The 22,318-nt window shown below is 51.6% G+C and overlaps 10 protein-coding genes and 3 non-coding genes across 13 annotated transcripts; 7 read left to right on the top strand and 6 right to left on the bottom strand.

Moving 5' to 3' along the window:
* Positions 1-1,256: 1,256 nt before the first annotated feature.
* On the bottom strand, positions 1,257-1,777 carry BO70DRAFT_364007 (uncharacterized protein). Its single transcript, XM_025543701.1, has one exon. The coding sequence runs from the start codon at positions 1,660-1,662 to the stop codon at positions 1,393-1,395; it is 270 nt and encodes an 89-aa protein (XP_025397409.1). The 5' UTR covers positions 1,663-1,777; the 3' UTR covers positions 1,257-1,392.
* BO70DRAFT_388714 (trehalose-6-phosphate synthase) lies at positions 1,257-3,521 on the bottom strand. The gene is made up of 5 exons (XM_025546006.1): positions 3,156-3,521; positions 2,716-3,076; positions 2,238-2,611; positions 1,831-2,173; positions 1,257-1,774 (listed from the first exon to the last, which is right to left on the bottom strand). Exons 1-5 carry the CDS (start codon positions 3,436-3,438, stop codon positions 1,720-1,722), a joined length of 1,416 nt encoding a protein of 471 aa, XP_025397408.1. The 5' UTR covers positions 3,439-3,521; the 3' UTR covers positions 1,257-1,719.
* Positions 3,522-3,948: 427 nt separating this feature from the next.
* On the bottom strand, positions 3,949-5,722 carry BO70DRAFT_398297 (putative nuclear envelope protein Brr6; the record flags this gene model as incomplete). The annotated part of the gene is made up of 4 exons (XM_025546771.1): positions 3,949-3,985; positions 4,248-4,582; positions 4,637-5,541; positions 5,608-5,722. 4 exons carry the CDS (start codon positions 5,720-5,722, stop codon positions 3,949-3,951), a joined length of 1,392 nt encoding a protein of 463 aa, XP_025397407.1.
* A 756-nt stretch (positions 5,723-6,478) lies between these two features.
* BO70DRAFT_97112 (uncharacterized protein) lies at positions 6,479-7,549 on the bottom strand. The gene is made up of 2 exons (XM_025548891.1): positions 7,064-7,549; positions 6,479-7,017 (listed from the first exon to the last, which is right to left on the bottom strand). The coding sequence occupies exons 1-2, from the start codon at positions 7,228-7,230 to the stop codon at positions 6,639-6,641; spliced, it is 546 nt and encodes a 181-aa protein (XP_025397406.1). The 5' UTR covers positions 7,231-7,549; the 3' UTR covers positions 6,479-6,638.
* Positions 7,550-7,868: 319 nt separating this feature from the next.
* Positions 7,869-8,594, top strand: BO70DRAFT_398295 (uncharacterized protein; the record flags this gene model as incomplete). The annotated part of the gene is made up of 2 exons (XM_025546770.1): positions 7,869-8,208; positions 8,392-8,594. 2 exons carry the CDS (start codon positions 7,869-7,871, stop codon positions 8,592-8,594), a joined length of 543 nt encoding a protein of 180 aa, XP_025397405.1.
* A 902-nt stretch (positions 8,595-9,496) lies between these two features.
* Positions 9,497-10,799, top strand: BO70DRAFT_364003 (HpcH/HpaI aldolase family protein). Its single transcript, XM_025543700.1, has 5 exons — positions 9,497-9,607; positions 9,668-9,788; positions 9,885-10,013; positions 10,108-10,450; positions 10,544-10,799. The coding sequence occupies exons 1-5, from the start codon at positions 9,540-9,542 to the stop codon at positions 10,699-10,701; spliced, it is 819 nt and encodes a 272-aa protein (XP_025397404.1). The 5' UTR covers positions 9,497-9,539; the 3' UTR covers positions 10,702-10,799.
* Positions 10,800-11,139: 340 nt separating this feature from the next.
* BO70DRAFT_381143 (C-terminal binding protein) lies at positions 11,140-12,441 on the top strand (the record flags this gene model as incomplete). The annotated part of the gene is made up of 4 exons (XM_025545447.1): positions 11,140-11,234; positions 11,306-11,520; positions 11,570-11,652; positions 11,717-12,441. Exons 1-4 carry the CDS (start codon positions 11,169-11,171, stop codon positions 12,439-12,441), a joined length of 1,089 nt encoding a protein of 362 aa, XP_025397403.1. The 5' UTR covers positions 11,140-11,168.
* Positions 12,442-12,698: 257 nt separating this feature from the next.
* On the bottom strand, positions 12,699-14,008 carry BO70DRAFT_381142 (uncharacterized protein; the record flags this gene model as incomplete). Its single annotated transcript, XM_025545446.1, has 1 exon — positions 12,699-14,008. The coding sequence occupies exon 1, from the start codon at positions 13,905-13,907 to the stop codon at positions 12,699-12,701; it is 1,209 nt and encodes a 402-aa protein (XP_025397402.1). The 5' UTR covers positions 13,908-14,008.
* Positions 14,009-14,123: 115 nt separating this feature from the next.
* On the top strand, positions 14,124-14,213 carry BO70DRAFT_t231. The gene has a single exon. It is a non-coding gene; the product is annotated as a tRNA-Ser (tRNA).
* An 87-nt stretch (positions 14,214-14,300) lies between these two features.
* On the top strand, positions 14,301-14,391 carry BO70DRAFT_t232. The gene has a single exon. It is a non-coding gene; the product is annotated as a tRNA-Ser (tRNA).
* Positions 14,392-14,480: 89 nt separating this feature from the next.
* Positions 14,481-14,571, top strand: BO70DRAFT_t233. The gene has a single exon. It is a non-coding gene; the product is annotated as a tRNA-Ser (tRNA).
* A 777-nt stretch (positions 14,572-15,348) lies between these two features.
* On the bottom strand, positions 15,349-16,795 carry BO70DRAFT_430896 (uncharacterized protein; the record flags this gene model as incomplete). The annotated part of the gene is made up of 3 exons (XM_025548190.1): positions 16,617-16,795; positions 16,430-16,563; positions 15,349-15,604 (listed from the first exon to the last, which is right to left on the bottom strand). The coding sequence occupies exons 1-3, from the start codon at positions 16,740-16,742 to the stop codon at positions 15,349-15,351; spliced, it is 516 nt and encodes a 171-aa protein (XP_025397401.1). The 5' UTR covers positions 16,743-16,795.
* A 1,682-nt stretch (positions 16,796-18,477) lies between these two features.
* BO70DRAFT_430895 (uncharacterized protein) lies at positions 18,478-19,527 on the top strand (the record flags this gene model as incomplete). Its single annotated transcript, XM_025548189.1, has 3 exons — positions 18,478-18,501; positions 18,919-19,085; positions 19,153-19,527. 3 exons carry the CDS (start codon positions 18,478-18,480, stop codon positions 19,424-19,426), a joined length of 465 nt encoding a protein of 154 aa, XP_025397400.1. The 3' UTR covers positions 19,427-19,527.
* Positions 19,528-22,318: the final 2,791 nt, after the last annotated feature.

Here is a 22,318-nt window from a genome sequence, read left to right as displayed (position 1 = left end):
AGTCAGCCAGCCGGTCACCAACAATCCAGAAAGCAGATGGAATGGCTCACTCATCATTGCCGTTGCCGTTGTCAGTCTTCCATCTACCGGATAGCACTCCCCAGCCCTAAGCCGATTCACCGCAAATCGCCCATCGCCCATCGCCCATCGCTCATCGCAAAATTGAGTCGACATGAAACGGCCTGCCCACCACTGCCCTGGCAGTGGGAACACGGGTGGCTATCGTGGGATAGGTCTGTTTCATGGCCTGGCCAGAACGATCGCGCGGATGAGTCGGAGATTACTGTAGTTCAATGCTTGGTATTGCGGGAACTGGGGCCCGAGGATGGCCCTGAGGATACTAGATACTATCGGCGGATGCTTTGTAGGTACTCCATACTTACTAGGTAGAGGGACCACAGACATTTACCGGAACTGGGGGATCGACCAAATCCGGAATTCAACCGGCGTATCCATATCCTCGCTAGCACTATAGTGCTTCCGTTGGAATGTGCTGAGACTAGTGGTTTTAGGTGCGGGTTTGGTTTAAATTAGCTCGGGTCAGGAACGGATGGCGTTCCCATGGTTGGACCCTGCCCCGTAGTGGCCGCAGTTGTCTGCAGGGTCTGTCCAAGTGTCTGAGCTGAGTGTCTGGGGGGGGGGGGGGGGGGGTTGGAATAGATTGTGATTTTCGAGAGGAAGTTTGTGAAGAGATCTGCCGCTCTAGAAGATTCCTCTTACAACATCAGTGGCTGTTTCTCAGGTGAACGCAAGTTTCTTACCCAGCGGTTGGGAGTAGTACTATTGAAGGTGTGTTGAAGTACCTACCGGTGTACTCTCCAACCATTGATCCAATGATCCCATGATCCCAGGCAGTCGCTTTCCCAGAATTAAAAGTCAGACTAGTTGCGCCATGAGATATTAGTAGTATCCACTCCAGCCTCATCCGCAACCCTCCCCCTAGTCCCTACTGTCCATGACAATAAACAGTGGCGACAGACAACCGCCCCCTAGCCCGTCAGGGTCCAGTCTACCGTAAGTTCACCAGGAGCCATCCATGGTGGCCGTTTCACCCGGGTCCATCCACCAGTGAGGGATCTCGCACGTTCTCCCGAAGCCTAGCGCAGTGGTTTGGGGCGAAGCTTATCGGCTGGTTTTTGGGCCTGGATGAGCCGAGGTTGTTACATCCGCGCCCGCCGGAGGCTGATGTCATTGGTTGGCGTTCTGGTGCGAAGGTTCTTCTGGAAGAGGATATGCCGAGTCATCTCGCGTCGAGAGTAAAGTATATTCATTTGGCTTTAGGATACGGAATATGAGCTGACGGCCAAAGGGTCCTTGATCTTGCCGGAGGGGAGGAGAGGTAATCAATCCGAATCGGATCTGTCACTGTACCATGCCATGTCATCTCGGCTTTCATTCGTACAATGATGCTATATTGCTTCTATCTATGCCGCGGCTGAATCGCTGTCTAATGTCCCGTGAAACAAGCCTTGCCGTCTGTGTCTGTTGCAGATGTCTATGACTCAGGTCTCTCTCTCCTGTATGCCGAGATAACTCCTTTTCAGCCACGGTTTGCTGGGCGCATTCCTGCTGGCAATATTCCTGTTTCCGAGTGCATCTCCGAACAACCCGCCAGTTGAGAGGGATAGCCTGCAATATCACGCCGCCTGCAATATCGCGCATCGGAGCCCGACCTCCCCAACAGGATGGAATCAAAGTTACGATTTCACCCGAGGCAAATCAGCCCTCGAGATGCTGCGTCAAAGTATCGATAAAGTTTTCTCCCCATTTCGCACTGCGCTTTGTCAGACACGGACACGGAGGCGACACGCCAGGACCAAACAAACCCACCTGGTATTCGTCTCCACAAACCGTCGCAGAGTCTCGTATCTGGTCTTCCGCTCTTCATCTCCCATCGACACCGCCTCATGTAACGCCTCAACCGTCTCCGATATGTTAGCCGGGTGGAACGTCAGACACCCCTCCTTCATATACGACGCCGCCCCAGCAAACTCCGACAGCACCAGCACCCCGTGTCGCTCCGCCTGACACGCCACATACTCGAACGAGACGAGGTTCATTCCGTCGCGCGTTGAACTCAGCAGACACACGTCCGCGATGGCATACAACGCCGTCAACTCGCTGAAGCAGACGGAGCGATGCATGTAGATCAGCGGACAGCCGTCGGCGGTAGCTACAACAGCCATTCCATTAGCCAACCCAGCCCAACTCAACCAAGCCCAGCAGAGACAACTCACCATGTTTCCCATTAATCTTCCCCGCGATCGTGCTAACCTCCGTCTCCAGATCCTGATACTCCTTGACATCCTCGCGACTAGGCACAGCCACCTGGATGAGCACGACGCGCTCGCTCAGCTCCGGATACTGGTCCAGGAACGCATCATACCCCTTCAGTTTCCCCGTTAGGCCTTTGATATGATCCAGCCGATCCACCCCAATGATGACTTTTACGCCACGATATTTCTCCCTCAACTGGCTGATCCGATCCCGCACCTCGCTGCGTTGCAACTCATCCGCGAACTTCTGCGGATCGATCCCGACGATGAACTTCTCCGCGACCACCTCGCGGCCTTCATACCTCACCCGTCCATCTTCGTCTACTACCGCGCCCCTAGACAAACAAACGTCAGCTAGTTAGCCCAATGCACCCAACAGCCAGCCCCCTCAAAAACCGGAACCTTAAGATAGTAAGGAAAGAAGGAGGAAGGAACATACACCCCCTCCCCACACCCCAAAAAGTTCCTCCTATACTCCTCCGTGTGAAACCCCAACACATCACACCCCAAGACCCCCCTCAACAACTCTTCCTGGACAGGTAAATTCCGCCAGAAATCCCCCGCCGGGAAGGGCGTATGCAATGAGAACCCGATAGCGCAGTTCCTCCCACGAAGCCGCTCGCGCAGCATCCCCGGGAGAAGCATGAGGTGGTAATCGTGCACCCAAATGAGGGTGCCGGGGGCGGCAGCGGCGGCGATAGCGTCGGCGAAGATCTCGTTCACGCGGGTGTAGGCGGTCCAGGCGGGGGTGTGGAAGGAGGGAACGGGTTGGTAGTGGAGAGTTGGCCAGAGGGTGGAATCTAGGTAAATACTCATCGTCACATATTAGTAGCTGGCACTGTAGCTTGGCAAGGTGAGGAGGGAGGGACAGGATCTAACTTGAGAAATTATTATAATGCTCATTCGCCAACTCCTCATCCAAAAAGATGGGGACGGCATTATGCGCCCCTAAACTCCTGCGCACCAGGTCCTGTTCCTCCGCATCGGGGACGCAGATCCCGGGCCAGCCAAACCAGCTGAACGTGGTGGTTTTGGTCAGGCCGGAGAGCGAGGTGACGAGTCCGCCGCTGGAGAGGGATGATTCGTAGGTGCCGCAGGAGGTCTTTTTCAGCGAGAGAGGGAGGCGGTTAGATGCGAGGATGAGGGTGCGTTTGGGGGGCATTTTGGATGGTATTATTGTTATTATTAAAAGTAAAGTAAAGGGTGGAACGGGGGGGAGGGGAGGGGAGGGGAGGGGAGGGGGAGATTGTGGGTTGTAGATGGGTCGTGGTCGTGTAGTGGTAGGACTATACTAGGTAAGGTAGGTAGTATTCTAACGAGGAGGTGAAGTCTAGCTGTCAGGTAAGTAAGAATGGTTAGTTCAGCTGGTAGACAGGTAGACAGGTGGACAGAAATAACACATACTCAATTCCAACACAAGTCCCCCGCGATAAGATGTCCAGAGCAAGGTATACCCAACGGCGATCCATACGTCACCCAAGACCGATAGCAAGATGCCAAGCAAGGTCACGAAGACATATCTTCACTCCGCGGGAACCCACCGACCTCATGGCGCAGGGAACCGTCCTGTCCAAGGAGAGGGGTGATGCAACGTAACATGCCCATTGAATGTGTAGCCCCGGTGGTGGTTGTACGAAGGGTCTGGGCCGACGTGGTGAGGATCACGACGTCATCAGTCGCTGGCTGCCTTGTTGCCTGACTGCCTCCGCCTGGATTAACGATGACTCAGAATACAAAACAACATGCTTCATGCAGCGTTATAGTAAGGGGTAACGGATGCTGCAAAGATTCATTCAGCTGCATCAACATGTATATACAACACAATAAAAACAAGCATAGCCAACACCATAACACCATAACAATCAATACCCATGTGTGACATCTTTTCCACGACTGCTAACTCCGTATCCATGCCCATGCCAAGATATACCTAAAGCCACGCCATGATGCTCATAGAGGCTCACACCTTACCGCATCCGCTTGGATGGGCTCGGCGTGCGCAACCGGGACTCGCGGTCGCGGTCACGGCTGCGCTCAGCCGGGAAGTCTCGGGGCGGCTGATCTAGCATCAGCGGCGCGTCCTGCTCGAACCCAGATGCGGCGCCCTGGTTTGCGTATCCGTACTGGTTGGGTGGGTAGGAGTATTGTGCGGGGGCGATCGCCGGGTGTTGGTGTTGTGCGGAAGACTGGCGGGAGTAGGAAGGGGGAGCAACCGAGTAGTCGTGCTGGTTGAGGCGGTTTCGGAACGAGCGGAAGGACCAGTTGCTCACGACGGTGACGGTGGAGATGGTGGCGAGGAAGAACATCTAGAGCTGTTAGTATGGTGGTGGACAGGATGGGGAATACTGCAGGGAACGTACGATCGCCTTCCAGCTAATCGGGTCGATGAAGCTGTTGATGATGATCGCCATCGTGTGCGCCGACACCTTGGCCCGTCCGACCTTGGCCGGATCGCGGTTCATGCAGCGCTCCCAGTTCTCGCACACGGTCTCCAACGCAGGCAGACGATCGCCTCCAGCGCATCGGTTATCGACGTAGCTCTTCGCGCAGACGGCCATTTCCGCCAGAATGGTGTCCGACACCTCCTCCGCGGCCTGCTCAAATTCCGCACGGATGGCCGACACGAACCCGAAGACCACGTAGACCGCGAGCGAGAACAGCGACAGGTTCACCACTAGCTGCGCCCACCAGGAGAGAATGCTCGGGACATTGGGATGGGCCTCCAGCAGCGCGAAGAAATTCGAGAAGGAACTCAGCCTCGACCCTGTCTCCTCCTGTCCCTGTCCCTGGCTCTGTCTCTGCTTGGCCGGCTTCAGCTCGCTGCTGCTCGGACGGTCGCTCTCGTCATCACTCTCCCGACGCAGTTGTAAATCTTTGGACAGAACCTTGTCCCTGCGCCGTCTCTTCTGAACCCGTCGTGCCAGCGCGTTGGAGTAGTGGTTCAAGCGCGGGATCTCGCCGCGTCCCGGACTCGGCGCAAACCGCCCGTACATGCCAAACAGCGAGTTGCGGTGGCCAGATTTGGCAAGCTGATCAGGGGTATCTTCATTATCGGCGTGCTCGGGGGAAGACAGGTTCTCGGCGCCGGAGGAGAAGTCAACGTCGAATTTGCGAGGGGTCATAAACGCGGCTTGGTTGAAGAAGGGCTTGGGGGGAGCGGCGGGCTGCTGGGATTTGGACTGGGAGAAGAGGAATGGCTGCGAGTTGGGCTCTCGCAGGGCGGGCATGGATTTTTTCTCGGGCGAGTCGAAGATGCTGTGAGGGCCTGTCGAGGGATCTGTAGTTAGATTGACTGCTGGATGAGAGGGTATGCACGAGGAAGGGAGCGCACGTTTCTTCTGGTTGTCATGCTGCACGCTGAGCTGGTAGAACGGCGAGGTCACGTCCCCGGGGGCCCGTGTCTGCCACTCGAAGTCCATTGGACTCTCTGCCGAGCGTTTATCCATCGTGTGGATGGGGAGCGGAATCAGGGAGGATGGAGGTGGAAGAGGAGGAGGCGCTGGCGAGGCCGAAGGGGGAGATTCGGAGGTGGAGGGACTTTTTCCGTTTCCTGTCTTTTTTGTTTGGTAAACAATCCAGCCGCCGAGCAACGAGGTCGAGGCGATGTCACTACCTGCCTCGAGAGCTGGGATCGCACCAGAATACTAGGGAAGGGAATGTTCAAATTTTTAACTCTCGAGAATTTAGAGATGTAGTCAAATTAATGCCAGATCGAATTTGTTCCACTCTGGCCGGAGTGGAGCTGCAGGATGCAGAGGCTAGAATTGGTGCTGTGCAGTAGTTGACACTGGCGTATGCAGTGCGGGCGTCTCGAACACCATTCTTGACCTGCCAACATAAACAAACATCCTGAATGGCTGCTTGTTCACGGCCTGAACGGCCAACAATAAACTGTTTTCTTGCTGCGGGGTGTTTGTTCCCCATTTTCCCTTCCCCCATCTTCCGGCTGATCCCCGGACTGTCTTCTCCGTCTCCGTGTCTTCCCGTCGGTCGCGACCGCCAACCTCGAACTTCATCACACGGCAATCAGCCAAGCTGATCATCGCTCAGTATTACTCGGACAACAGTGTTGGTGTAAACCATTGCTGGCATATACTCGCTCTAAACAATACTACAGGTGATTAAGTATGAATGCTAACGCAGGAACAGCAGACCCCAGGCCCCGCATGTCGATCAAGAAGGGAGAGACAAAGAAAGACGCGACGCGAAGTGATATACAACAAGAAGCTCATTGAAGCCATCGAAGCCAACGAAGCTCATCAAAAGCAAGGCTCAGAAGCTCAGAATGAACTGGTGCAAACCATATATACCCAACTCCATACCCATGGCCGCGAAGAAACGCCCACTCACACCAAAGACATGTCATAGCTGGACGTGATCCACCAGCTCAAAGTCATCATCAGCCAAGTAGCCGATGGCCATCTCGCTCTCGGGCGTGATGATCTCGTACTCCTTGACGATCCGCTCCGTCTCCTTGATCTCGAACTTCTCGACCGCCTTGCTCACGGCGACGGAGAGTATGGTCTGTCCCGACACGTCGTAGTCGGTCGGGGTGTCCTCCTTCGCGTCGGACTCGTCGATGATCTTCTCTGCCGCGGCAGGGTCGTCGACGTCCTCACTGGACGAATCCGATGGACCGTTGTCGAGGGCCTCGCGGACGTCGGCGCGCAGGGCGATCTTGGCGTCGCTGACCTGCTGGTTGGTCTTGCTCTTCCGGTCGAAGCGCATGGCGCGGGTCAAGCTAGGCTTGTTAGCTTGGTGGTGGAGAGGGGGTGGGTGACGCATACTTCATGTTATGGGAGACTGGCATGGCAGGACGAGTCAAGGGGAGGGCGCAAACAGGGTCATGGTGACTGCGAGCACTTCGGCTCCCGTACGCCCACTTGGCCTTGTGGTCGTGGACCCGTTTGGCTTCGGCGCCAGCTCGGCGGAGATCAAGTAGAGAGTCAGACATGATCGATGATCGGTCGTTGATCGGCAACCAGTCGTGAATAGGTAGGTTATACGGCTGTTAGAACGTAGAGACGTCTGAAGAGGTGACAGCCCCAGTATGTGGGGGCTTTCGGAGGAGGATATAAAGGATATAGCCAGAATCGAGGCAGGAGCGACGCGAGAGGCTGGTTCGAACAATGACCCACGAACCAAAGATGTCCGATAAACAAATAGGCAAACAGGCTAGGTTAGAGGGCGTCCTTGGTCTGAGTCATAAAGCCGTCCAGTCATCAACGATCCGACGGTCCAGCGGCACAGCACGGAGTCAGAGTCGGGGAGCCAATACGGACAACGTCTCGAGAGACAGGGAGGTGAGCGGAAGAAGTCGAGTAAGAAGTCGAGTCGACAACCGGGGCGGGCACGTCATCCAGGGGGGGGGGTTATGAGTTATGAGTGATAGTACAGTAGTAGTAGTAAACTATAGAGGGTCTGCATCCGCATGCGAGAAGGCGCAATAATAGGCAGGTGCAGCACGGGGCGCGAGGCGAAGCTGATTGTGGCAGGTCATCTGTTGGATATCATCTAGTCTACGAGGAGGAGTCGACCTCGGGCCTATTTAATATCTATCTATCGGGACCGGTCCCAACACTTATCATTACGATGTCAGCTATCTCGCATCCCCTCATCTGGTTCCCCTGGATGGGAACTGTTATCGCGCATGCCGATCCCCCGAGCGCCACTGCTCGACCCACGGTTTGGGATCCCCCCCCTCTTCAGCCCCCGACTCCCGAGGTCCTCTGGCGAGAATTCGAGGCTGCCTCGTCACCAAGGTTTATCCAGGGATGGGACGTGACGGTGTCACTGCTGAGTCCGGACCACAGCCTCAGGCACGTTGATCGATCTGGGACGTCACTTGTCAAGGATGGGCAGGGTCGAGGGGTTGGAGGAGCGCCAATCGAGGCCTCTCGTGTTCCCCGTGACGCCTATCGGCGGCTGTCCGGTGATCCCAGATCCCATGCCTGGCGCGCCTGGATCGGATGACTGGAGCCAGTCATGCTGCAGTGTGATGGGTGCATGCATCGGATTGGCATGACATCAGAACAAGCAGAAGAATGCAGACTGGCTGGCTGGATGCACGACTAGAACTTGCTGACCACTGCAACTCCGACTCTGACTTTGGCAGTTCTCGCATCGCAACTCACCGGACCGCCGGCCCCCGGTTATGGCGATGGCGTTGGCGATAGCGATGGCAACTGGTGTCCCCCGGGTGTCTCGATTTCGATGCAGCCCAGATTTCGGATTTCCGGTTCAGGTCCAATTATTGATCACCGCATCTTGATGGGTTCCAACTCCTGGCTCTATGCGGATGCGCATTCTTATTTTTAGAGACCCTGTCATTTAACGGTTGTCCCAATACCGAGAGATAGGTAATATTACACCTATGCGAGCGTTTAGTTATACAGGGAATGTGACTAAGCTGCTTTATCCCGCACATTGTGCATGTGACCACGATAACGTGCTCAGTCACGTGCACCCCTTTGTTTCCTTGTCTTTGTTTCTCGGGCAACAGTCAGCCTATTGATGGGATAGCCTCGGCCTGGGTTCCGCCCGAAAGCCGACGGCACATCTGTACTTTCACTCTTGGTGGCCAAAACGTGTATACCGATATTTTCAAGTTCATTAGGTATGCTGGGCATGTTAGTATATAGAACGTAGAGTTATATGAGACTTTAGATCTTGACTCGGGCTGTTATGGGATCAACCTAGGATAATCATTGTCTTGGATAGACAGCATTTAAGTTGTATATTCTACAACTCTTCTGGAATCCAAAGGTTCGGGGTCTTTTGACCCGAATGATTCCCCACCAATTCTATCCAAAGATAGTCCAATAGTGCAACCACACAAAGCTCCGGGTCCCAGTAACTCTGTATGAAATGGTATACAGCCATCGAGGCTCCTGGCGACCTAGGCCTCTCTCAAAAAAGCCCCGGGAGAATGAGAAGAACCATACAATGGAAGTGGGCTACTATAAGTGACCTACCCCTCTCATAGTCCGGGGAAGAAGCTTGTGAATGTCCAGAATTACTTCCTTACTCCATATAGGCTGTGAATTCCGAAAGGAGTTACTATAACCTATGTAGATACCAGCGCGTTCCTGTCGGGGTCGGTCCGCAGGAATCGGACATCTTGCCGGGTTAATCCCTCCCGCGCGCAACCCCGCATTACATGGGGTAACCCAAGACGCCCCGCTATCCAGATACTTCTTATGTTGGAACAACAATTCCATTCCAAACCTCTCACCTCATTCTACCCCTCCTCCTCAACCAAAGATGCCTTTCACCACTGCCGTCCGCGAGACCTTCCAGAGCTCCTCTCCTGCCCTCGGGTTCTGGCTCACGTACATCCCCCAATTTCCCTCCTCATCAGCCTAACCTAACCCATCACCCACGGGATGCAGTCTTCCCAGCGCAGGTTTAGTGAAAACCATTCTCCATGGGCCTTCCGGTCTCGATTCGCGATTCACTTGGGTCTTGGTGGATGCAGAGCATGGATTGATTACCGATCGTGATTATTATGAGGTATCCCTCCCCCCCCTCTCCTTCCTCTCCTCCCTCATCTGCATCTGGCTTTTCGATAGCGATGGATACCCCTCGATACTGACCTCGCGAATCCAGCTCTGCAACGCAATTGGCTCCGAAGGCGCCAGCCCGATCGTCCGCGTCCCCTTCGCAGAAGAGTGGATGATTAAACGCGCCCTCGACGCGGGGGCGCACGGAATCGTGACGCCTATGTGCCATTCTGCTGTATGTCTCCCCATCGCTCTCTCCCATTCTCCTCCTGTTGCGCAAACCTGCTATCTATGTCCTCTCTTCTCACGTCTTACTTGTTATAAACCAGGCCGACGCCACCAAAATAGTCCGCGCAAGCAAATACCCCCCTCTCGGAACGCGAGGCTACGGCCCGATGTTCGCCCCGCACGCGTTCCCCGGCGTCGCTGCTGGAGAAGAGTACGACGAGGGCAGCCAGCACGCAGTCACGGTGATCGTGCAGATTGAGTCTCGGGCCGGCGTGGAGAACGTGGAGGAGATTGCTGCCGTGGAGGGTATCGATGTGCTCTTCATTGGGCCGTTTGATCTCTCGAAGAATATGGGGGTTGTTCGTGGCGGACAGGAGCATGAGGCGGCCATCCAGCGCGTGTTGAAGGCTACGCATGACGCGGGGAAGAAGGCTGCGATTTTCTGTGGGTTTCCCTTTTCCTTCCCTTCTTGTCTTCTTTCCTGGGAGGGTGGTCGAGGTGGTCGGGATCGGTTGCTAATGTAGTGATGGACTGCAGGTACGGACGGGAATGATGCAAAGGAACGCATTCGTCAGGGATTTGATATGGTTTCAGTTAATACGGATGTCGGTGTGATCAGGAATGGGATGCTGGGGGAGTTGAGGGTTGCTGTCGGGGGCAGCGCGAAGGGCGCTTCGTCTGGTGGTGGATACTAGTAAGCAGACAGATGAGACACGCACCATAAGCTAGATCCTGCTGGAGTATGCATGTACATAACGGATAAAGGGCGACTGAGCCTTTCAAGCCATCAGACTAGCCATATTCAGAACGATTATTTAGAAGAAAGAAAAAAGTAAACGACGGCACTGAAGACGAGATTGCTCTCATTGTACAGTGGGATCCAGCATCTCTCTCAACTGAGCATTGTTAAACTGCTTGTTCTGCCTAGCCAACTGATCCCCATACTGATTCAGCACTTCGCTACGAAAGCCGAAGCTCAAATGCGGGGGTTTAACCGCCGGCTTTGAGGTTGGCGGGTTAGCCGACCAGACGGGGGTATACAGCTAAAGACGCAATGTCTATATAGCACTCCCCAAATCCATTAATTCGCATTGATTCCTCACCTTCAACTTAATCTATGAATACGGCAGATACAGTTATTGTCGAATCCGACATCGCCACCATGTCCTTACAACAAAATGGAGGTATCCCCACATACACCATCATCCAAGCCGATGGCCTTTATGAAGTGAACCATACCATACCTCCCATCCCCGCCCCCAGCCCCACTGAACCTCGTCCTCAACTAACCTCAAACAGGACGACACCATCGAGCAACAGATCCTCAATCCCCCCAACAAATCGCATGCATACAAGATAAATTACCAACAGACACACCTCTCCCCCGACGGAGTCCCAACATACAAACCCTGGTCCACAATCGACAAGTCTCTCAGGGACCAAGTAGACGGCATCACCCTTCTGAAGCCCTCTTTCACGGCCGCTGATCTCGAGCTCTTCCCAAAATTAAAAGTGTATGCCAACCACCCCCGAACCCAATAGTGAAGCTCACAACGCAAGCAGACTAGTTCGCATGGGCGTCGGCTATGACCGGGTCGATCGTGCAGCTCTGGCGAAACGAGGCGTCACGCTCTGCAATGTTCCAGGTAAGTATATCGTATCGTTTAGGACCTAAAATACCTTAGTCATTAACCCCCTCTGACCTGACAGACTACGGCACCGCCGAAATCGCCGACCACGCCCTCTCCCTGACTCTAACTCTCCGGCGGGGCATCGCCCTCCACCACGACCACCAACGAGGCACGCCCCCGAGTAAATGGTGCTACATCGACAGTCCCCTAATCTCGCGGATCCAGGGCGCCACCTTCGGGATCCTGGGCTTCGGCCTCATCGGGACCGCGGTCGCACTCCGCGCAAAAGCCTTCGGATGGAATATACTTTTCTACGATCCCTACGTCCGGAACGGGATCGACAAGGCGCTCGGGGTCGAGCGCACGCGCGACCTGAAAGAGCTATTCCGTCGGAGTTCGGTGGTGAGCGTGCATTGTCCGTCCAGTGCGGAGACGCGGGGGATGGTGAATGAAGAGTTATTGAGACTGATGGCCCCGGGTTCGATCCTGGTGAACACGGCGAGGGGGGATGTGGTGGATTTGGATGCGGTGGAGCGGTGTCTTCGGGATGGGCCGTTGGCGGGGGTCGGGTTGGATGTCGTTCCTGGTGAGCCGGTGGTGGTGCAGGGGCCTGTGCATTCGTTGTTGAGGGCGTATCGCGATAGGGAGGAGTGGTTGGTGGGCAGGATGGTGGTGACGCCGCATTGTGCGTTTCATAGTCCGCAGAGTTTGGTGGATATTCGCGTCAAGAGCGTCGAGACTATGAGGGATGTTTTGGTTGATGGGTTGGGGGTTAATGTTATTCCTCCACCCTTGATGGAGTAGATTTGGAAGTGCCATTGAAAAAAAAAAAGGGGGAATTAAAGCATTATTATTTGTAGCTAGATAAAGAACTTCAAATCTTGTGAAGACCTGCGAGATGGTGTTACCCTTACTGTCTTCATACATCGTAGTTGAAAGAGACAGTATCATCGAATTCATTCTGTTGGGTTAAAGCTTTCTCTTTTCGACGTTAATTATCCTTTAATATCTCGAGGGGCCGAAAGATCTCAACGATGATGCCAGTGAGGCCAAGTTCCGGGTTATATAGCACGACGCCCACCCCATCCTCTGTTAGCATTGGGAGTATTCTTCTTTCCCTTCGCCACGTGACCCCGAAGGAAAGCAGGCCATCGATACATGGCTTGCCAGGGGTCGTTTGGTATATAGTCCCCCGGTAGTATTGACCCGCCGCTAGGGGAGCCCTTCCAATAAACTATCGCATGCCAGAGCCCCAAGCCATGCAATCGCCAACCATCCCATAATAATATGCCGAGGTCCCAGAATGGCTGTTGATCCTTGAATACGGATTTCTGATCCAGATTTCGAGACTTTAATCGACAATAATCCTGGATTCTTGGCCAGGTATCAAGCACGTCATTCCTTGAAGTTGCGCTGGCCCCACGAAGCCATATATCTGTATTGCATGGAATCTCGGGCCGGGGTGGAGGAGCCCAGACGGGGAACTTGAACGGGATATTGGAGGCGTCAGGCATTTGAGTGATACGCGGCATGGCATTGAGGCTGTAGCTGTTTGATAGAGATCCAAATCTCGTACTATCTTGATAGATGCTTTGGAGACACTTAAATACCGCGTAAGCTTCTTGGCAGAGATAATGCCCCTGCTTCCGGGTAGTTCTTCTTTCCTGCTTCAGCTGGGTACAGGCGCACTGAGAATCCGCGGACCATTGCAAGAGCCACAAGGCGCGATAGACACGATACTCCTCCACCCACGAGCCGGCGCCCCTATCCTGGGGTGTAAACATACTACTTCTATCCAACCTCCCCGTGTCGTCTCTATCCCAACACTGAGGCTTCACGGCACGCAGCCGCGCGAAAAGTGACGTCAAACAGACACAGACCAACCGCTGGATGTTCGCGGCCACGCCCACCATCTCCCGGAGTATAGAACGAGATATAGGAGAGAAATGTATGGAGTCATAATCGTAGGTGTCGAGATCGCGTAGAGCGCCGCGTGTCAATGAGAGTTGTCGCGCCTGTGCACACATGCGAAAGTGGATGTGGATACGGTGGCTCATGATGGGATTTGTACTGAGGATGGTTTCGACAAGACGTACGGCTTCGGGGTCTGCTTCTGCGTCTGGATTATCTCCAGGGTGGAAAAGAGTGGCCACTGGCGGTGACATATGGATGAGACTCTCCAGACTGACCCAGTCTGCTGCGTACTCGTTGATCATGCTTAAGAGCTCGTATGGGAGGTCGCTGAAGGGGTTCATGGTTGTGGCTGCCATGCGTACAGGCGGGTGATGACGCTGGATATAGAACTCGGACTGGAAAAGAAATAGGGTCGCTTTGCATCAAGTGAGCAGAGTGGCAGACTCACCCAAATTGGTAAATGTGGTCAGGAGTATGTAGATGTAATGGTGAATCCCACCCCGCTATAGTTTAATAGAAACTCCGAAACGGTATGTCATACTTTAAACGCAGTGACGCAATTTCATAATCCGGACAGCGTGGCCGAGTGGTCTAAGGCGTATGACTCGAATCCCCGAAATCATATATCTTCGGATGCGTGTGTTCAAATCACACCGCTGTCGATTTTCTTTTTTTCTTTTTTCTTTTCCCCGTACCACGTAACTTACTAGTATTCTTCTAGCCGCAGTTTGACAGATTTTAGCGTCCCAGACAGTGTGGCCGAGTGGTCTAAGGCGTATGACTCGAATTATACGAAATCATATATCTTCGGATGCGTGTGTTCAAATCACACCGCTGTCGTCATCTCCTTTTTTTCTTTCTTTGTTTTTCTCTCCAGCTTTCTCTTCCCTATGAGACAAGTCGCTCTTCACAGCTACTACGATATCTTTGGCAGTGTGGCCGAGTGGTCTAAGGCGTATGACTCGAATTCCGCGAAATCATATATCTTCGGATGCGTGTGTTCAAATCACACCGCTGTCGTTTCTTTCTTTTTCGTTTTTATTCCCCCCTGCCAGTCAATATATATATCATATATACTCGGAGTCATTCTGTCATCAACTTATATTTCAATCCACCATTGCTATACGGGCCTCGAAAGCATTAAATATTGTAAAAACGGACATGGTATTAAAGTAGACAGATAACATTGCTTATACTACGCTCCTAGGCAACATGGCTACCTAGAGGCACTACTTGAATCTTTTTCATGTACACATATATATACACATGACACATAGTAAATTCTGGCGACGATAATAATATATTATTCGTTTTTGAGCAAGTGCGGCAATTTACAGAAACATCGGAAATTAACCAATAGCCTTTAGGTTCAGGCTAAATCCGCCCCTATGTTTGACTACATACATGCAGAGCTTCGCGCTGTTCAAATAAAAGCAGAAATAATATTAGCTACAATATGGTTCGGGTCCAGCATATTGACCAGTGGTCTTCTTATATATTTGGGTAAGGATATTTGGGTAACATTGAGCATTCAGTTGTTATGTAGGTTGCAAACTATGACTATGATACGAGAAGAATTTATGACTAGTTCTTTGAGGTACAAGGCTTTATTATCATGTGCAGGTATTGAAACCGATGTTGGCTGACCACTCATTATCACGAGGTATTGGTTAGTAGCTCAAGGGAATGCCTCTGTGGTTTTCATAGACCTTTCTTCATGTGGTTATTACTCCTGGCTCCTAATGGTGATTAAGTCTTCCCACTACAAGCGAGAACAAATTCCCAGGCCGAGCACCGTCATGCTTGGGACCAACTTCGAGAACCCCTCCCTTCGCTGGAACCAATATCACTGAAATTGATAAAATCGATCCCAGCAAAGTTCACGGACACATCTTCGCCCCCACCAAGGACGGACTCTGCGCTTATGAGCTGCAAGATGGGCCTCTTCCGGACCTGTCTAGCGTTGGACCAGGCTTTATTGACGAGTTTATCGGTTACATCGTCAAGAACAGCCTTTCCAGCATCATTGGACTTCAAGTCCTTGGATGTGACGCTGGTTTCTATGTCAGAACTGATTCTCCTAGCAATGGATTGCCCGTTGAGACTTGCTCGCGGGAAACAGAAAGGCGATATCATGCCCAGGATTTATCGCGCACCGGAAGTGATTTTAGATATGGAGTGGGATAGTAAATTTGATGTTTGGTCTGTTGGTACTATGGTAATATTCCCTAATCAATTTGTTGATCTTGTACACGCTGATTCGATATATGGTGGTGTAGGCCTGGGATTTGGTTGAAGGCAGTCACCTCTTCTTTGGTAGACGAAAGGGTATTTTGAACGATGAACAACACCTAGCGGAAATGGTGTCGCTGATGGGACCTCCTCCGGCTGAGTTTCTCGGACGGAGTGAACGGTGTTGTCAATATTGGGACGAACAAGGTAAATAATAACATTCCTCGTCGCTATTGTACATTCAATTATATCTGAGATAATGAATACGAATTTACATAGGGAACTGGAAGGGCTCTATACCCATACCAGAACAATCTCTGGAGATGAGACTGCTCCAGTTGCCCCGTCGAGGCCGATAGAGTGCTGTTCCTGGGCTTTCTACGGAGGATATTCCGTTGGATGCCCGAGGACCGACCAACGGCGGAAGAGCTGGCGTATGACGACTTTTTTGATGCAGCCGGTTATAGCGGCGAGAAAACAGGATTGACGGTTCATCCCAACATCCACTTAAATACTTATGAGAGCTTGCGATGCACTGGATCCAGATAACACACCAGAGATCATGTTCAAACATAACGCATCAACCTCATACACAGCCAACCGTTCAAATTCTACCACCCCCACCTCCCACAGACACACTTCTTACGAAGTACAAGCCCCGTCAACACACTGCAAGCCTCCATCGGCGGGCTTGGGGCAGTTCTTCAGCCGAGTCCACAAAGCATAAGACTCGCCGCCTTCTCCATCGACCTCAGAAACGAGGTATTCCTCACATTCCAGCTAAAGAAAACGATCAGCACAGAGCAGTGTAATCAGCCCATCGAACAACTTACCAGATACCCTTCATCGCACTCGCAAACCCTCGCACCCCAGCTCTCGCAGTAGGTATCGGATTTGGCGCAGGCGAGAGCCTTGCTCGCAAGGAGGGTGACGGCGAAGAGGACGATAGCAGGCTTCATTGTGGTGTTTGTGTGTATAATTGTGGGAAGATTGAGGGGAGAGAGGTATGTTGAGAGCTGGATGCTTTGGCAGTCTGGTTTCTATTCAGTGGTATAGGGGACACAGCGGCCCTTTTATACCCCATTGACTCGCACTTTGAACATACCAGAGTTATAGCAGAACTCTATTATATCCAGACGTGGTGGATCGCAAGCTCACAACACTATGGTCCAATTTCCATTTCTGTACAGATAAAGAGGCAGTCTGGGGGCTAAATCCTTCATATCCACTATACAGGAAGAGAGACTCCTGCCTCTTTGGGACAGACAGAAGGTCCCATGATTCTAGACCAACTGCAGTATTGAATCGCGCCGTGCACAGTACAACAGTACAAGAATCAAAATTGCTGCATTGTTCCAAACCCCATGGCAACCCCTTTCTCCTCCTGTCGAACGACTATCGTAGAGCATACGACAGTCACACCCTCACCCGCCATACTGTAGGGCTGTGGCAAAGATCATCAAGCACGACCCTGGGATCATCATCCCCAGACCAGAATCCAGGGTACCAACGCTCGTCGGAGTTTATTGTCCCCCCGACAGTCGGATATTCCGACGGGTGGCACGCTGGAGGATCTGGCTTAGTTCGACCCGAACCGAGATTAGCGGACACGCTACCATGCGTTTCTGCAACCTCGTGGTCGCGGGGCCAATCGAAGATTTTCATTCGTTTTGCTTGGCAAGGCTTATCTGGGGTATATTGGTGGCCTGTACCAGGGGCTTTATTCTGCTCTTCTGGGGGGGGGGGGGGGAGGTCGGGTCTTGTCTCAATGGAGTCGTGACTTCTGGGATTGTATTTCCAATTCCTGTGTTTTGAGGGCATGAAATTCCTAGCAGTATACAGCTTAGTGATTGAGAGAACGCATGTATACTTGATCTGTTCAGTTCGGGCTGAAGTAGTCGCATGTGGCGGTGGAAGATTAAGAAGGACCGCTAAGTCCGGCCTCCAGCCTCCATTGCCTCGGAACTCTCGTATTCGAGTGGGCAGGAGCGGTGGCTTGCCCGCCAGTGGCCAAATGAAATGAGCCCTTCGCCCTTCCTAAGGCTGCTGCCCATCACGTGCGTTTACTAACACTCTGGAGGCCCCCCTGTGTACCTGGGGAATTGATTCGGCACCGGGGTTTGGATCCTGGAGAAAGACGTCGAAGGAAACGAGCAAGCAGCAGGCAAGGCAGAAGGCAAGAAGCGATCAGCACGTGACCTCTATTCACCGTCCATCGTGTGAGACGTCGGGGAAATTGTGTCGGCTTAGCAACATACAGTAGTTATTTAAGCTTCTTATTCTCATTAAGCAACGAGCATCTTTCTCCTTCGTACTGGATGAGTGACTCTTCGACTAAAATATATCCCCTCTTTTTAGCTGAAAGCACAGGTTACGTGAACACGGTAAAAGAGTTCGCCATGCCCTCTCTAGCATCCATTTTCCCTTTTTTTTACGGCGCGCACTTGCCCGAAGGAATCTCCGAATTGGCACATCATTCGAGCTCAGTGTTTACAACGCTATGACTGTGCTTGAGCTGTTCAGTCCAAACATCCAGACATGTTTGATGCCAAACTGGTTTCGCTTGACGGAGAATCAGTTGTTACAGTAGATGCATGTGACATGTACGGCAGGGTCTTTTTTGTCATCTTGTTCCCTCGGTCCTGGGACAAAAACGAAGTACGAGAAAGCCTTGTAGCTATTTGCAGTCAAGCCATGACATCGGAGGAAACCGGCAAGGTGCTATCACGCTCGGAATTCCGAACCATGAGAGCTCAATAGAACCATGATACGCATTTTTCCTCTGGATAGTCTGGTCGGGTATCATTTAGCCACTATCTGCAATTTGATGTCGTTTGATATTTTCTACATACCATCTTCAATCAATAATGAAGCGGTATATGTGCAGACGTGGCTTCTAAGTATATCATTTGTTTACTATATACTCTATCGACATTGCTCCTACCCAACGTCTTCATCGCCGATGGCTCGCGCACCCTCGCAGAGCTCGATATCAATCCAGACTGGGGCGCCGGAAACACACTTAAGCTGAACCCGATCAATCGAGTTAAAACCCTCTTGGGCGGAGAGACCAAGTATCGCTGGCAGCCAGAACAAGCAGTCGCCGTCATCCACGTCGGCTAACATGGCTACGAGCATGATTTCCACCGCGACGAGGTCCGTCCTCGGGAGCAGATTCAGCATCCCGCTCAAAAGGCCGGTACCCGGTACCAGTTCATCATTAGCGAGCGGTCGGTCACTTCTGGTGGCGCGGTTCTTTTTGTCCTCGGCTCCTGTCCGAACTTCACCGAGGCCGCAGCGGAGTACCCGGTTTCAGGGGCAGCATCATCGGGTCGTGTCGGCTTGGACGGTTTCTGACGTGACGTCCAGTATGGGCGCGATGTCGGTCGATGAGCTGGACCTGTGGCCTTCTATTTCCAAGCTACAGTATGCCGTGATCCCGTGGGGCGGCTGCGAAGATGGCTTGACCATGAATCTTGGGTTGTATTTGTCTTGTATTCTTGTTCGTCTGGCAGACGAGGAGAATGATCTCCTGCTTGAGTATGATGCAGTGCTCTCACACTCAACATCGTATATCCGCAAGTACCCCTCTCACGGTCCACTTTATGATCTGGCTTCTCATCTGCATGCAAAGCACCATTAGCCATTGACGAGAGGGTGAATTATCACACCTACGCTCTTCTATCCACATGGTCACTTGAATAAACCTTGACTTTGTACTCTACCTCAGTGTTTGTAGACCAGACCTATATAGCTCAACGGTACATGCTCAATAACCTGTTTTAGCAATAGAGACAGTAATTTTCCGCATTATACAATGCCCTAAAATCGATCAAGGACATATGCATGTAAAAGATATTGCTTTTTTCCAGACTCCTGTGAGTTCTAAGATTTATTGCTGATCAGGAGCTGATCGATAATTAGACATCGCTGCACTAATATTAGCTATGAATCTTTATGAGCTAAGCCTTATGCACACAAAACACTAGCAACTCATTTTCAACAATTTAACTATAAATCACTTAATATCAGTTCTTACTATGACAGTATGTATTATGATTTCCGCTCTTCTTTATCGAGCTTTTAGCATAAGATTAAACTTGGATGTTCAAGATATTTAAAATTACACAGGTCGACAGTCATAGTCAAGTATTTATATCTGAGAAACTTGGATACTAACAGTGCTTGTTAGAGCTGGTAAAGAAGACGCTTACTCAAGAGCAAGACTTATATATATGTGTATACCTTTCCCTTTGTTACCCACACACTGTGACTGGAGTTTCTTACAGCAGTGATTCAAACCCTTCTATTTGGTGTATAGTATATAAGACACTGGTACCTAAGCACATACCTATATAACTAGTCTATATGTATGGGTAGTTCAGCATAATATAAAAAGTCAAATCAACTCTTACAGGCTGCATTAAACAATAGAGCAAATATAATGTTGTATATAGTACACAGATTGTAATTTTATTATTTTTCATATGTTGGATAAAAATATATATCTTAACTCCTATGCTTGAATACTCACTCTGATATAGTTAAAAATGGTTTCCCCCCTTTGCTATCACAACATCATGCTATGTTTCCCGAATCCCTTTCTCCCTCTAGAATCCTTCTGAATCCTGTGCAATTATGTTCAAGTATACAAGCCCTCAACCTATTATTATATAGAGAAACTATTCTCTTCCAACATACCTAAAACACCACCCCCTCAGCCAAACAACAAATTCAATCCGATAGAATATGCAACCAGCATCTTAGGCTACACCGCTTCACACCAGGAATAACCGCCAACCCCGAAGAGAATCACCAGCCCCGTATGCCCCAATAAGTAGTTACTGAGGTAAGTGGCTTCACCTAACCACATTATCCCAGACGCATGAGTCAGATCCAGCCATGGGTTCCCGTTGAAGAGCGAACTCTATTCCACGCCTCGGTGCGGTGTAACTACCCGATCTCGACATGACTCGACGGCCCAACCGTCATGATAAGATCGATCGCATGTATTTCCATCGCAGAGAACGTGGAAAGTCAAGATGCGCCGCAGTAAAAGCTGTGCATGTAAGTAGGTAAGTAGGAACCGCAAATCACCCGTGCGTCTGGAACGAACAACATCAACATAGGTAGATAGTAAGTAGGCGCCTGGAATATTAACAAGCGATAACGAGAACCTGCTCTGTAGTCTGTATCTAGTATCTAGGTCATGCGCATCGGACCGATCGATCGCCATCTATCTATCCATCCATCCATCCATCTGTCCGTCCGTCCGTCCATCGGCGCCCGACCTTCCTGCGAACCTACCTAGCCAGTAAGCCAGTAAATATCTAGGTAGGTAGTAGGTACCAGCCATAAAGCAGCAGCATCCAGACCCAGACTCAGACCTTCTCACAGCAGGTTTTGAGTAAACCTACACCTGTGCCTCCTGACTCGAGCAAATCCTCCTCCTCCTCGTCATCATCATCATTACCATGATAATAATGATAATAATAATGGTCAGGAGCTATGCTATGCTTTTCACCGTAATACGTTCACAACCAGTTCGGCAAGTGAGACAAGGGGCCAAACCCAGAACGGGAAAAGACTTAACCAGCGAATACGGCAAAGAATTTGGTTCCCAACCCCGGACACTCTCCGCGCCCGACCTGAGGACCCGGGACGGGGTATCTAGTAGTATTATTATCCCAGTCAGGACAGAGCAGTCAGCACTCCGTAGTCAGATGATGATGATGATGATGATGGTGCCGATGGGTCCTGGACAGTGGACAGTGGACAGGACTGTGGGCTGAATCGCATATTCCAATTTCCATGATTCCATCAGCCCGGAGGCCCATCTGCCCCAGCCGGCCCCCAACAGCCACAAGCGCAAGCGCAACCCGACCGAGGTGCTAATCCTAATTCCAAGGTCCGTTCGGCGTCCACCCACTATGGAATGTGGGCTGCAAGTCAGCAACAGGGTAAGTGAGTGAGTGAGTGGGAGGGAAAGAACACGCGGTCTTCTCCGGGTTTCGGGTTGACGCGGCTGTGTGGGGGGGGGGCTGGGGAGGGGGGCAACCCAGTGAAGTGACGATGGGGGCGACGGCCACGGACTGCCATTGGTGTAGGGATGATCGCATTTTAAACGAGGTCGGAGGAGGAAGAATAATATCCAATGATGAATGTTATTTGGATTGCCTAGTACGGAGTAGATACTATCTATCTCTATCTATCTACATACCACTAAAGCAGTAGTTAGTAGTGGTAGTAGCGTGCTGGTGGTGGTGACCGGTAGCGGTAGCGGTAGCGGTAGCGGTCTCCTCGGCAAAATACTCTATAGGTAGGGTAGATAGACAGGTTGCGCAAACCCCCCGGCAGAGTTTTCATCATCCGTATTATTTTTCCCGAAGGATCGGATTCAATGAATCTACCGATTGGTATTTCCTGAGCCGGCGGGGGGGTGAGAGAAGTCCGGAGTAGATAGCTCTGTTAGTACAAAGTAGTAGATAGTAGAGAGGCTACTGTCCAGATCGCATCATCGGACCCCTTCCGCTTC

This window comes from Aspergillus heteromorphus (assembly GCF_003184545.1).
Source record: "Aspergillus heteromorphus CBS 117.55 chromosome Unknown BO70scaffold_21, whole genome shotgun sequence".
NCBI lineage: Eukaryota > Fungi > Ascomycota > Eurotiomycetes > Eurotiales > Aspergillaceae > Aspergillus > Aspergillus heteromorphus.
This window is presented reverse-complemented; position numbering and strand designations above follow the sequence as displayed.